The sequence below is a fragment of the Sceloporus undulatus genome, chromosome 4 (genome assembly GCF_019175285.1).
Source record: "Sceloporus undulatus isolate JIND9_A2432 ecotype Alabama chromosome 4, SceUnd_v1.1, whole genome shotgun sequence".
NCBI classification, from domain to species: domain Eukaryota; kingdom Metazoa; phylum Chordata; class Lepidosauria; order Squamata; family Phrynosomatidae; genus Sceloporus; species Sceloporus undulatus.
In genome coordinates this window covers 14,266,468-14,278,523 of record NC_056525.1, presented here as the reverse complement: position 1 = coordinate 14,278,523, position 12,056 = coordinate 14,266,468, and the positions used below count along the sequence as shown (strand labels likewise).

General features: G+C 41.4%; 1 protein-coding gene across 14 annotated transcripts in view; it reads left to right on the top strand.

Annotated features, from left to right (window-relative positions):
- The window catches only part of CDH4 (cadherin 4), a 1,166,202-nt gene that overhangs the window by 948,200 nt on the left and 205,946 nt on the right, over window positions 1–12,056 (top strand). For all 14 annotated transcript variants that reach the window (XM_042462689.1, XM_042462688.1, XM_042462685.1 and 11 more), the window contains one exon: window positions 6,229–6,401. In XM_042462689.1, coding sequence (XP_042318623.1) covers window positions 6,229–6,401 — 173 coding nt within the window. The remainder of the gene's footprint in view (window positions 1–6,228; window positions 6,402–12,056) is intronic.

Below are 12,056 nucleotides of genomic sequence, written 5' to 3'. Positions count from 1 at the left end.
TGGACTATCAGAATCTCCCCCCTGAAAACGACAGTTAATATGGCTGACACTATAGCAATACAGTTTTAAAACATATTGAGAAAATTTCACTCAGAAAGAACTTACATATCATAAAGAACTTACTCTCAACTTTTGTCTTCTTCTGATCACAACTTGGTAATTTTGTGATGTGTGAGAAAGAAGGGACACTGACAGATGAGAGAAATAGCAGTGAGCCATTATGAGCTGAGTTAAAATTGGAAATGGGTTTGGACTGGGCTCATAATGGCTCAGAGATTTCTGAAAAAGAGATCATTCTTGAATCTATCCTTATTTCTGAAACACCTCCATCACTAAACTTTTGTCTTTTCCCTTCAAATCCTCCTATGCTTAGCATCCATTCTGAAAAACATCACATATTCTGGAGGAAAAAATGGCCAGAAGGGAAACTTTCCATCACTGGAAAGTCATTATTAACTTAGGTTAATGAAGATCTAATATAATGTGGCTGCTGCTAAAGTTCTGCCCATAATGGTTTGATTTTTTAAAAAATATAGTGGCAATAATTAAATTAACTAAAATGTAGTTGATAAATTAAACCAAAAAAATTAGCCAACCTTAAATGATTTGACAATAGTAACAATTTATAAATAGAAACTGTAAGGGGCAATACTGAAAAAAAAAACAATTATCATTGTTTTATATTTAGATCACAGCTCTAGACAAAGTGTTGCGGGGAAAGGTTGTACATTGCCTGAAGACATAAAGAGCAAAGTGGAAGGATTTTTAGAGAGAGGGTTGGCCTCTTGATAAATGCTCCATTACCTCCAGTTTGAGCATGCATTAAGTCTAACTAATGAACATCAATCTTGCTTTAACCTAGGTTGGTATAATGACAATTCTAAAGCAGCCATAAAAATAAAACATTTGGTAATAGCTATTCACTGAGTTTGTAATTTTAAAGGTAGTCATATCCTATCATGTACATGCTACTTCAAGTTTTGTTTCATTTTCAAAAGGATAATTCTCAAGAATCAATGTATTTGAGTGAAAATGACGAGACGCCTGTGAGTCAGGCACACTCCATGCCAGTGTGTTACAGACAGGTCAAGCCATTACACCATCACAACAGCCCCAAATTCTCCTGCTCCTAGAAATCAGGTGATTCACAAGATTGAATCCTATGCTACTGCCTAGATACAGTCTTCCCAGATCTGTCTTTTCAGTGGTGGCGCCCAGGCGAGCAAATCTTCACATATTTCATTCTTGCATACAAGAACAAAGAATTTCAAAAGCGGTTGCCTTGCTATGTGACATTTAGAAATGGCACTTGGGATAGCTAGCACTCAGGGATGCGGGTCAATAAAAATAAAAGGAGAAGACAAAAATTTGCACAGTTGTTATCTACTATCATGGAGCTTTGTGCAAAAAACAATATACATTTATCATGCAAACCACCACCACCCATAGTTTCTAGATAGGGGGATGTGCAAAATTGAGTTTTCTTGTTAAAAACTCCCACATAGGGTTATGGATACATTAACACTGTGTTTTTGCATTAAAATTGGGACTGTGCACAAATGCAACTTGCTAACCAGAACTTTTGAGCACCTGAAAAAATGAACCAGGACCTACCAGTTCTTAGAGTTGGACACAGATGAAACCTCATCAGAGGAGAACCCCTAAATGAGCTAAAAACAGTGTAGAGAGGACACCCAGAGGAAGATCCTAAAATATTTTCCACATACTAACACTTGACATAGAGAACCTGTTAAAATTGGATGACCCAAGCCAGGTGCCTTATACAGGTCCTAGGTTGCATCAATAGACGTGTAGTGTCTAAATCAAGGAAAATATTAATACCACTATGTTCTGCTTTGGTAAGACCTCACCTCTAATACTGTGTCCAGTTCTGAGTATCACAATTCAAGATGGATATTGACAAGCTGGAAGCTGACCAGAGAAGGGCAACCAAAAATAGTGAAAGGTCTGGAAATTATGCCATATAGGAAGTGATGCTACAAACCTGCAAGAGTCATAAAATCTACATGGGAAGGCTTGTTCTTAATCTTGCCACCATCAAAGACTTGCTTGGTGAGGACACTAGAGAAAGCCTTCTCAGTAGCTGCTCCCATTCTCTGGAATTCCCTCCCGCAGAAGGCTAGCCTGGTACTCTCCATGTTTTTCTTTCCAAGCAAAGACTTTTTAAAAGCAGAATTTAAATGTATAATTGTTTCAGGGAGGCTTTTTATGGGTGTGTAAATTTTGTTTATATATATTTTTTAATTTTTATATGTTTTTAAAAATAATTTTACACTATTTTAATATAATTTTATACTTTTTCAATGTGATGATTTTAATTGTGTCAGGTTGTAATTGATTCTGTTAGCCACCTTGAGTGCCACTCTGCAAAAAAAGGTGGCATGTAAATAAAATTAATTAATTGAATATCCCACATTGCATTTGCACTTGTAGTGTAAAAGTGTACATATGTAGTTAAGTGATCATTGCCCCATTCCACCCTTCTTCTTAATAGCAATATCTGTCAGTGCATTTGCTTATTGTTCCCTTTAGCAATAAGGAATGAGCAGTGACTCTCCCCACAATCCCCATGAATTAAGTGGTGCCTTGGAGACCTTAACCAATAGTTATTCACCATCTAAAAATGTGAAACTGTGTGTGGAACAGATGCACTTGCAGAACTCCACTTACACAGTTGTGAACAGAATTCAGCTATTGCACAATGGCCAAAAAAGTATAACCCCATGCCTCGGGGAATTCACATGTGTGTCTGAATAGGGCCATTGTGTAATGGCCAAAAAAGTTCAATCTCATATGTAAGGGAACTTATACACATATATGGCACTGACAGGATTCTGGCCAAAGTTGAAAAATAACTCCTTTCAAGGAAATGTGTCTGCCATTACTAATCTTCCACCAAAGAAAAAGGTCCATTTGGTCCCCCACTGATTGTCAAACACATTTTCACAGCATCGTTTTGCATTAAGGATTAGAAGAAAGCAGAGGTTGAATTTTTATGGTCCTTATTGGGCAAAACACAACCAAAAGCACTGCACCAGCAGTGTAAATTCTAAGCAGAGTCTGTCCTAAGCAGCAGAAGACTAGAAAACCACACACACCCATCCTATAAGTCATCTCCCCCACCAAGTAATGAGATCAATGTAGAGACAACAGAGAGAATCAGACACTTAAAGAGGCAATTGGAATGCTTGGAAAAGTTCAAAGCACCTGCTCAATTTTGTTAATTGAATTTTGGGGCAGAGCAGCATGGTACTCATCCATCTGTAGCTCCCCACAAACTACTTCAAAGGCCTCTTGGATATAATCTTTTTCACTGTGGGAATGTTCTTTAATTTTTCTCTTTCCAGAAGGCACTCCAGCTGTTTCCCATGAAACTAAGGTCTAATCTGCACTGCAAAAATAATGCAGTTTAAGACCACTTAAACTTTCATGGGTCAATGCTATGGAATTTTGGAATTTGTAGTTTTATGAGATATTTAGCCGTTCCTGTTAGCGAATTCTGTGCTCCAAGAAACTACACATCCCAGAATTCCATAGCATTGAGCCATGGCAGTTAAAGAGGTGTCAAGCTGCACTGATTCTAAAGTGCAGATTAGACTTAAACCAAAGGTATGATTGAACTGTATTTATGTCTCATAGAATATATAAGATGGCAACTGGAGTGTATGTGGTGACTGGCTCACAGTGGGGCTATCTCTACTTGCCATCATATACACATTCAGTCAGAGGTGAGGGAATTGGATGGCCATAGATGGACAGTGCAGCAACATTGTCATAGTTGTATCTCCCAGTTTAATCCTCCAACAATCTCCAAGGCAGTGGAGATCAGGGTGCTGAACAACAATACATCCAGCTCCTTCCTACCAGTGATCAACTAAACCAAACACAATGTCCCACACAGAAAATAATTGTATATAAAAAATAAAAGAAGATAAAGAGGTACTTACTGATATGTGCCATGACCTAAATGCAGCTTCTAGTCCCAGCTGGAGTACAATCATTGAATTAGCTGCTGAGTGCTAAGTCCACACTTCGATAACGCTCATTGATTCAATGCATTTAATTTTCTTGAAACTAACAATTGAATTCAGGCCCAAGTTTATTTTGTTTGTTTGTTTGTTCCCCTTGCTGTTATTAAAAGCTACAGGAGCATTCTTTTCATGAGAAGCATTTGGAGCTATACTGAAAAAGCTGCCATACTTTGGCAGGTCACAAAAATGGCCAAATAGAAAGGTTTTGTAATTTTCACAGACACACACCATGAGTGGGCTAATTTTGATCAAAGATGACTGGTGCTAGTGGTTTTGTATGAGTATTCTTCTTTTTTGTCGGTGAACTCTGGTGCCACAACAAACTACAAATCCCAGGATTCTCTAGGATGGAGCCATGACAATTAAAGATGTGTCAAACTGCATTATTTCTGCAGTGCTGATGCAGCTATGTTTGCACAAAACACGGTATGGTCAGTGGGAGAAACTCATCCAAGCAATTCATCCAATGAAAAATATGAGTGTTTGAGGGAAAATGAGCAAAAACGTGATGGATCCCATCTCCTTCAAAAAGAAAAAAAACAACAACAAAATCGGATGGAACTGTCTGTGCGGCAGATATGGGGAAAATAGCACATCCATGGATATAGACCAAACTATATGCTAGCTGAGATTCTACAATGGGAAATGTATCTCTACATGCAAAAAAAACATGCACACACACACACAAATAGCCATTTCCATCTCAATGTCATGGCCAGCCAAGATCAGCTCTCAGAGGATGAGGAGGAGGATGAGCCTCCTCCAGAGCAAGGGCTGATTGAGGCAACGCCAGGTGCTGTTCCTGCCCTGCCAGGTCCCAGCTGTGATCCTCCACCCCAGAGGAGGAGGTTCAACCAGGTCCTAGTGCCAAAGAGAGGCTTCCTATGGTACCACAGCCTAGTGGTGACTCTGGAGACGAAGCTTGCCTGCAGGTGCCTTCTTACAAAGAGAGAAGAGCCGAGAGTTCTTGTAGACGCAGATCACAGAGGATTACCGAGAGGCAATTAGCCAACCAGCCTCAGGTGGCACGAGGGAGAGTTTCCCTTACTTAAGTGGGAGAGAGACTAATGCTGGTTGCTAGAGTTTATTGCATGATCCCTTGGCATGATTGCTGCTAGCACTAGCTCCTAGTATCTGGATTCTTTGTTACCTTGACCTCGGACCGGACTTCGTTATCTCTTGGCTGTTTTGACCTTGGACTGTTTGACTACTCTGTTTCCCGGTATCCTGACTTTGGCTTGACTTTCAGAACGTTGGAATCTCTGGAATCCTGACTTCGGCTCGTATTCTTGACCTGCCCTCGGACTGCTTCTTTGCAAGGTCTGCTTTACTTCCACTAAACTAAAGGCTCTGTTATCAGCTACTGTCAGTGTTGCTGGCAGCTTTCCCGGACACTCAATGGAGAGCAGGGGAGAACAGATATGAAGCCAGCTACTTTCATTTGTTGGATGCACTGCAACAGGTATCTTCATGGACCTCCCAAGGGTCCTTTGGACATTCCTTAGATCAGGGGTTCCCAACCTTTTTGACTCGTGAAGCTCTTTTCAACTTGTCAAATTCAACTTGGCAGATTTCCATTCAGAATGTGATTTCTAGTTTTCTTACTTTGATTCTACCTATTGTTTCTTATTCTTTAATTTCATTCAATTTTTATTTCTTTCATTTTCCTGGGAAGTGTACACAGAGCCCTAAGGGCTCCTCGAAGCACAGTTGAGAACTGCTGACTTACATGATGTTATTGTTATGTGTCCAGCTAAAAGAAAATAGCTGGACAGGCCATTGGTGTTCCTCTGACTTTCTACTGTGATGAAAATGGCTGTTTTAGGGAGCTGCAAAAGGTGGGTTTGAAGGGAATTTGTATACTGCAAGTTGGGAACAGAATTCTAGCATCTGAAACAACCAAAAAAGTGAGTTACAATGACATAAATTGCACATACACCACCATAACTCACTACTAGTCATGGTATTTTTTCCACAGCCCCCAACTTATTCTTCTGTTTTTCATGGGAGACAAATCAAGGTGAATGAGTAGTTTGTTTGTCCAGTAATATGTGGACAAGCTCTAAGAATACTAAGAAGATGCATCCACCTGTTGTCTTAAATCATGGATATTCTAGGACACCCTTTCCCATTCACAGAGATTATTAAATTCTGTTATTTCTCCCTTTCTTCAAAGGAACCTATGTGATGACAGTGACAGCAAATGATGCCGATGACAGCACCACAGCCAATGGGATGGTGAGGTACCGGATTGTGACACAAACCCCACAGAGCCCATCACAAAATATGTTTACCATTAATAGTGAAACGGGAGATATTGTGACAGTGGCTGCTGGACTTGACAGAGAGGTAAGAGAAAATAAAATAGAAAGGCAAATGGTTTATGACCACTAACATATTTTGCCTCCTCCCCTTTTACCTTGTGGTAAATTCAGTGCCTGTTCTGGGGTACTGATGACTGATGGATTCAATGTCAGTGTGGTGTTAAGTCTGTTCCTGGTTTTAGCTTGAACTTTAATGATCGTAAACCTTATCTAAAAAATAAGTTCTTTAAATTTAGGCCACAGATGCAAAAGATATTCAAAAATACTCAGTACTCAAAAATATTCAAGGAAAGGTAAAAGCTGTTACTCATATGTTGAGAACTCCTGACAAAGAGAAATTTGAACTGACAATAATCTTTCCAGTACAGGATTTATTCTGTACAGAATTTGCCTTTGTTGTTTGTTTGTTTGTTTGTTTGTTTGCTTGTTTTGGGGTCTGAACAGGAAGCATCCTTTTTGCTCAAGAAACAGCATTTTCTGCACAGAAAATAGTCTTCCTTGTGCAGAAAGTGCCTCTTTCTGGCAAAACATCACATGTAAATGTTGAGATCTTTGAAACTAAGGGGCTGGACAGATGGGGGGGAGGGGGTGGACAGAGGCTGCCCCTTTATCCCCTGCATTGTTGCCATGACAACTGCATGGCGCCAGCAATGCTGCGCTCCAAAAAAGGAGCAGCGAAATGCAGCTCCTTTCCGCACTGCTGCCAAGGCACCATTAGCGCCCTGGAGTGGCTCAGTGATGTCTTTTGTGTGCCATGCCATTTAGAGGCAGTGCATGAGGCATGTCATCAGTGCACGTGCTGTCTAAATGTATGCGTGCCCAAAATGGCACCTGGAGAACGCAGAGCATGCAGACACTCCGCGCTCCCCAGCCCCAATTTTGGCCCCAGGCCGCTGCAAGTACCGGGCCTAACTCAACCTTTGAAACTAAGAAATTCTCTCCACATACTGATTCTACAGACTAAAACAACTATATCATTGAATTCTATCAAATGTAAATGTCACAGAAAATAGTATCTTTGCATAGAATATTAGGCAGATCCTAATCGTTTGCAACTTTGTGTGCATTTGAATTAGGGTTGTCCACAATTTAGATTTTTTTTAATCACACACTGAGCTCAGTATTAATATTTCCTGCACAACAAACTGTATACAAATTTTGTGGAGAATAATTGCTGAACTACAAATAGACATCAAAACTTTTCAAAGGTAAACTCAAAGTGGGAACAAAATTGCTAAAATTACACCTTGCTTCCATCAAGAACTAATTAGCACAGAATTACATCCCTGGTTTAGACTAAAACCCAGAATGGATTCCCTCCCCACTGATGTTGGAACTATGAACTGTCACAGATATGTGTCCTTTAAAGTAGCTCCAATAAACACATGTGAAAAAAATGTGACATATTTCCAAAGTTTGGTAATGTTTCTGATTTTGATTACAGTTCCCAGAATCCTCCTGGCTGGCCATGCTGGCTCATGATTCTGGGAGTTATACTCCAAAAAAAAAAAAAAAACACAACCCCTTTTCAAAGCTCTCGTTATTACCTAGTTTCTTCGAAACCATGCCCTATGAGGAGCAATTTAAGGATCTATGGCGCTGGATAGACGGGCCCTACGGGGCACCGTCGTGACGTGCAAGGGACGGAGCTTCCAAATGTGACTCGCCCCTCGCACGTGATGAGGGCATCAAAATGGTGGCGCCCTTTCCATATGGGCGCTGCCATTTTGACATGGCAGACGCATAGCATCTGCATGTCCCAGCACCTTTGTGATGCCACAAGTTCACCATTGGCGCCTTGCAGCATCATAACGGTGCCACAGAAAGAACCCGCTTTTTGTAGGTTCTTTTTGCTGCACGAAGGAGCCACACGGTTTGTCTGCTGCGGCTCCCTTGCGCAGCAAAACAGGGCGATGGCAGATCGTCCTTTTTGGGCGGTCTGTATCCCGCCTATGTATGTTTAGCTTGAGGATTAAGAAGTAACATCATAGCTGTGTTTAAATATTTGAAAGGCTGTCATATTGAGGATGGAGCAAGCTTGTTTTCTGCTGCTCCAGAGAAAAGGACAGGGAGCAATGGATGCAAACTACAGGAAAAAAGATTCCACTTCAATATTAGGATGACCTTCCTAACAGGAAGAGCTGTTTGACTTCTTGGACCTCCCAAGGGTCCTTTGAACAGGCTGCCTGAGAGAGTGGTGGAGTCTCCTCTTTTGGAGATTTTTAAACAGAGGCTGGATGGCCATCTGTCAGGAATACTTTGATTAACTATTTCTGAATGATAGGGGGTTTTACTGGATGGCCCTTGTGGTCTGTTCCATCTCTATGATTAAAGTATTGGCAAGTGAAAAGGGCAAGTCTTAATCACCTATGGCTTTGTGTATAAATTAATTCAAATTGTAGTTATCCACTGTGAGGGTCATCCACTTGTCCCATCGCTGCTACCAAATGTGAAGACCACTACTTGTCCCACCAGTAGAGTACCAACTATGGAGACCTACTAGATGCCATCATGGTTCCTGTGTGAGACACTCTGTCTCTCTCTCTCTCTCTCTCTCTCTCTCTCTATATATATATATATATATATTCCTATCAGTGGATACACTTGAACCACTGCTGCCACCACTGATACTGTTTGTCAGAACTCATCCATATTATTAGCACTGTTGTCATATTCTGGGAGGCAGAGATGCATAATAAAAATATTAATTTATAAAACAGAAATACAACAAACAGATTACTTATTTAATGCATCTAAAACCTGACTGATCCAACTAACTCATTTCTCATTTCTCTCCCTCTCAGACTGTCAAAATCCCATCAGATGTTCAGCCAATTCCCAGTTACCCCATCATTCCTTACTCTCATCCCTCCCCACAGATCCTTACTTCATTACATACCACAAGCAACATCCATAAAGTACATTTACCTTAATTCCTCTAGTATACACACAACAACACTTTTGTTACAAAACCCTGTAACATCACATCTACCAGTAAAGATTTTTTTAAAAAATAAAATAAAATCACACACTAAGCCCAGCACTGATTATTCAGATGCTGTTATGGAATTGGAAAACCTGGTCACTCATCTCGGCTGTGATGGAGTGGGGAGGTTTGCTGTGGAGAAATAGTGAATAGTTCTTAACTCTTCCCCTACACACTTTTTTTCTCTGACAAACATATGGCACAATCTTTCTCTTTTTTGGATAACAAACATGTATCCTGGACTCTTCAGATGATGGAGGGCAATGCCACAAGCATGCTCCTATTTGTTAGTTTTTCTCCATATGTAATAATGGCCCGGTCCAGACGGGCATGATAGGGCCCTCTCGTCACATGCGAGGGGTGGGGCTTCTAGACACCCCTCGCCCCTCGCATGTGACGAGGGTGTCAAAATGGCAGTGCCCTGTACAGATGGGTGCTGCCATTGTTATGTGATGGATGTCTAGCGTCTGCACGTCACGGCGCCATTGTGACATTGTGAGTGCACCATTGGCGCACTGTGGCATCATATTGGTGCCACAAGAACCCACTTTTTGCGGATTCTTTTTGGTCCACGGGGAACTCCCGCAGTCTGGAGGCTGCAACTTCCCCGCGGACCAAAGCTGGGTGCTGGGAGACTGTCCTTTTTGGATGGTCTGTACCGCGCCACTGTCCCCATCTCTTTGCATCCTCATAGCACAGCTGCAGTATTCAGGCATCTATTGATTTCCAAATGTTTTTGGGCATCTGCTCTAAAAGTAAGAAACCAAAGAGATAAGGGAAGAGACTGTACCTGCCCTGGTACTGCCTTCTCCAGCCCAGGGACTCCCACCTCATACTTTGAAAGCCAAAATCTAACACTCAGAGAGGTGCCACTCAAAACTTTTCTCCCTTTCACTCTGGCCCTACAAGCTGCGTCAAAGCCTCACTGCTTCCGAGGAGAGACTCCAGCTGACCAAACAATTTCTCCCCCCCCCCCCCCCCCCCCCCCCCCTTTTTCCCCCCCCCCCCTTTCCGTGCCTTCTGTCTATTCCATTCAAACCCCCCAGGCTGCTTCTTCTTTTTTTCTCCTTTTGCTTGGAGGCTGCATCAAGGCTTTAAGGATTCTGGGCTGCTTTTGACACATCCCAGCACTGCCTCAGAGCAGAAATCCTTGAACACTGCCTTGGAGCAGAAGGAAGGTGGCCACTGGTGAATTCAGACAACTTGAGGGAAACATTGACAGCAAGTCAGCAGCCGGCTGGTACAAGGCAATGGAGTGGGAGTGGAATTGATGGGCTGTCAAAAAGATTTGGAAGAGAAAATAGGAGGGGTACCAGGTGGAGTTGGCATGAAGCATTTGGGCTTGCCTGAAGCAGGCTTGTCAGCTCCACTTGACCCTGAGGCAGGAGAATCAGTTTGCCATGTCAGTCGGGTTGGTTGGGTAGGTGAAGAATGTTGGAGAGGCTGCATGTGTTAGAAAGGAAACAGAGCTTGAGAAAAGAAAGAGGAGAACACCAGCGTTGGCTTCATCCCCAGTACAGCAGGCCAATTTAGCACAGACTGTGTTTTACAATGCTTGCTGAGTAGGATGCTTACTATCACCTGCCACTTGGCATGATGCCCAAGGAAAAGCTCTCGGGCAGTTGACTTCTTCATTTAGCCAGTCTCAGCAACAATGCTCGGTCTTCCCATTTCTCCACGGATGATTATCTCAGGTGGCAGTTGTGATAAATTGACTTTCAATGGGAAGATGTAGACATGAGTTGTAACTAACAGGGATGGGGACGATGAGGGCATTTCTCCCCCAGATAAAAAACCTGCTCGCCCTCAAGGAATTTTTCTCTTCATTTCTCCAATTTATAGCACTGCAATAATTTATATTTTCTGTTAAGAATTTAGAATGAAGAGTTCAGGGAATCAAAGAAAAGGAGCAGGCTGGATTACCAAGGAAATGTGAATGCAGCAAATGTAAGACTTCTAGGTGTGAAGGATTTTTGTGTCTCACTCTCTGAAATGTTCAGACATTTGAAACTGAAAGAAAACTTTATGGGGGGAGGACAAAACTATTATTGGGTGACAAAGCCCTTGTTCTCTCTCTCTTTAGTTATATCCCTGATTGTAGATTCCCTTATATGCTTCCTAGTTCTCAAGCTGGTGAGAAATTCCAGGGGAACAGTCAGGTCCAGATAAGATTTGTTTGGATAAGGGTATAGTGTAAAATCTGTGTAAAAATTTCTTTTTTCAAATCCCCCTGCCAGCAAGGCCAATTGGAGTTAAAGTCCAAAAAAGTAACTTTCTCAACCTCTGTATTTGATGCATTTACACATACAATACACAGGTAGGTAAGTAGGTAGGTGTGTATGCACCTATCACAGTATCAGTGGGACAAGCAGTCCCTACTATATGGTGGAAACATAGAGAGAAATTTGCTCAAACATTCAGATCAGTTAACTGTTTCCAGAACTGTAACCATATTAGTCTCTTGCAGTAAAAACAAGAGTCTTGTGACACCATAAAGACCAACAGATTTTATTTGGCATAAGCTAGGATACAGGGGTCTAAATCTGAGTCAAAAGAATGATGCAGCATCCTGTAAGCAATGCAGTTTTAGCCTTCATGCTATGGAATTCTGGGATTTGTAGTTCTCTGCTATATTTAATAATAATAATAATAATAATAATAATAATAATAATAATAATAATAATAATAATAATA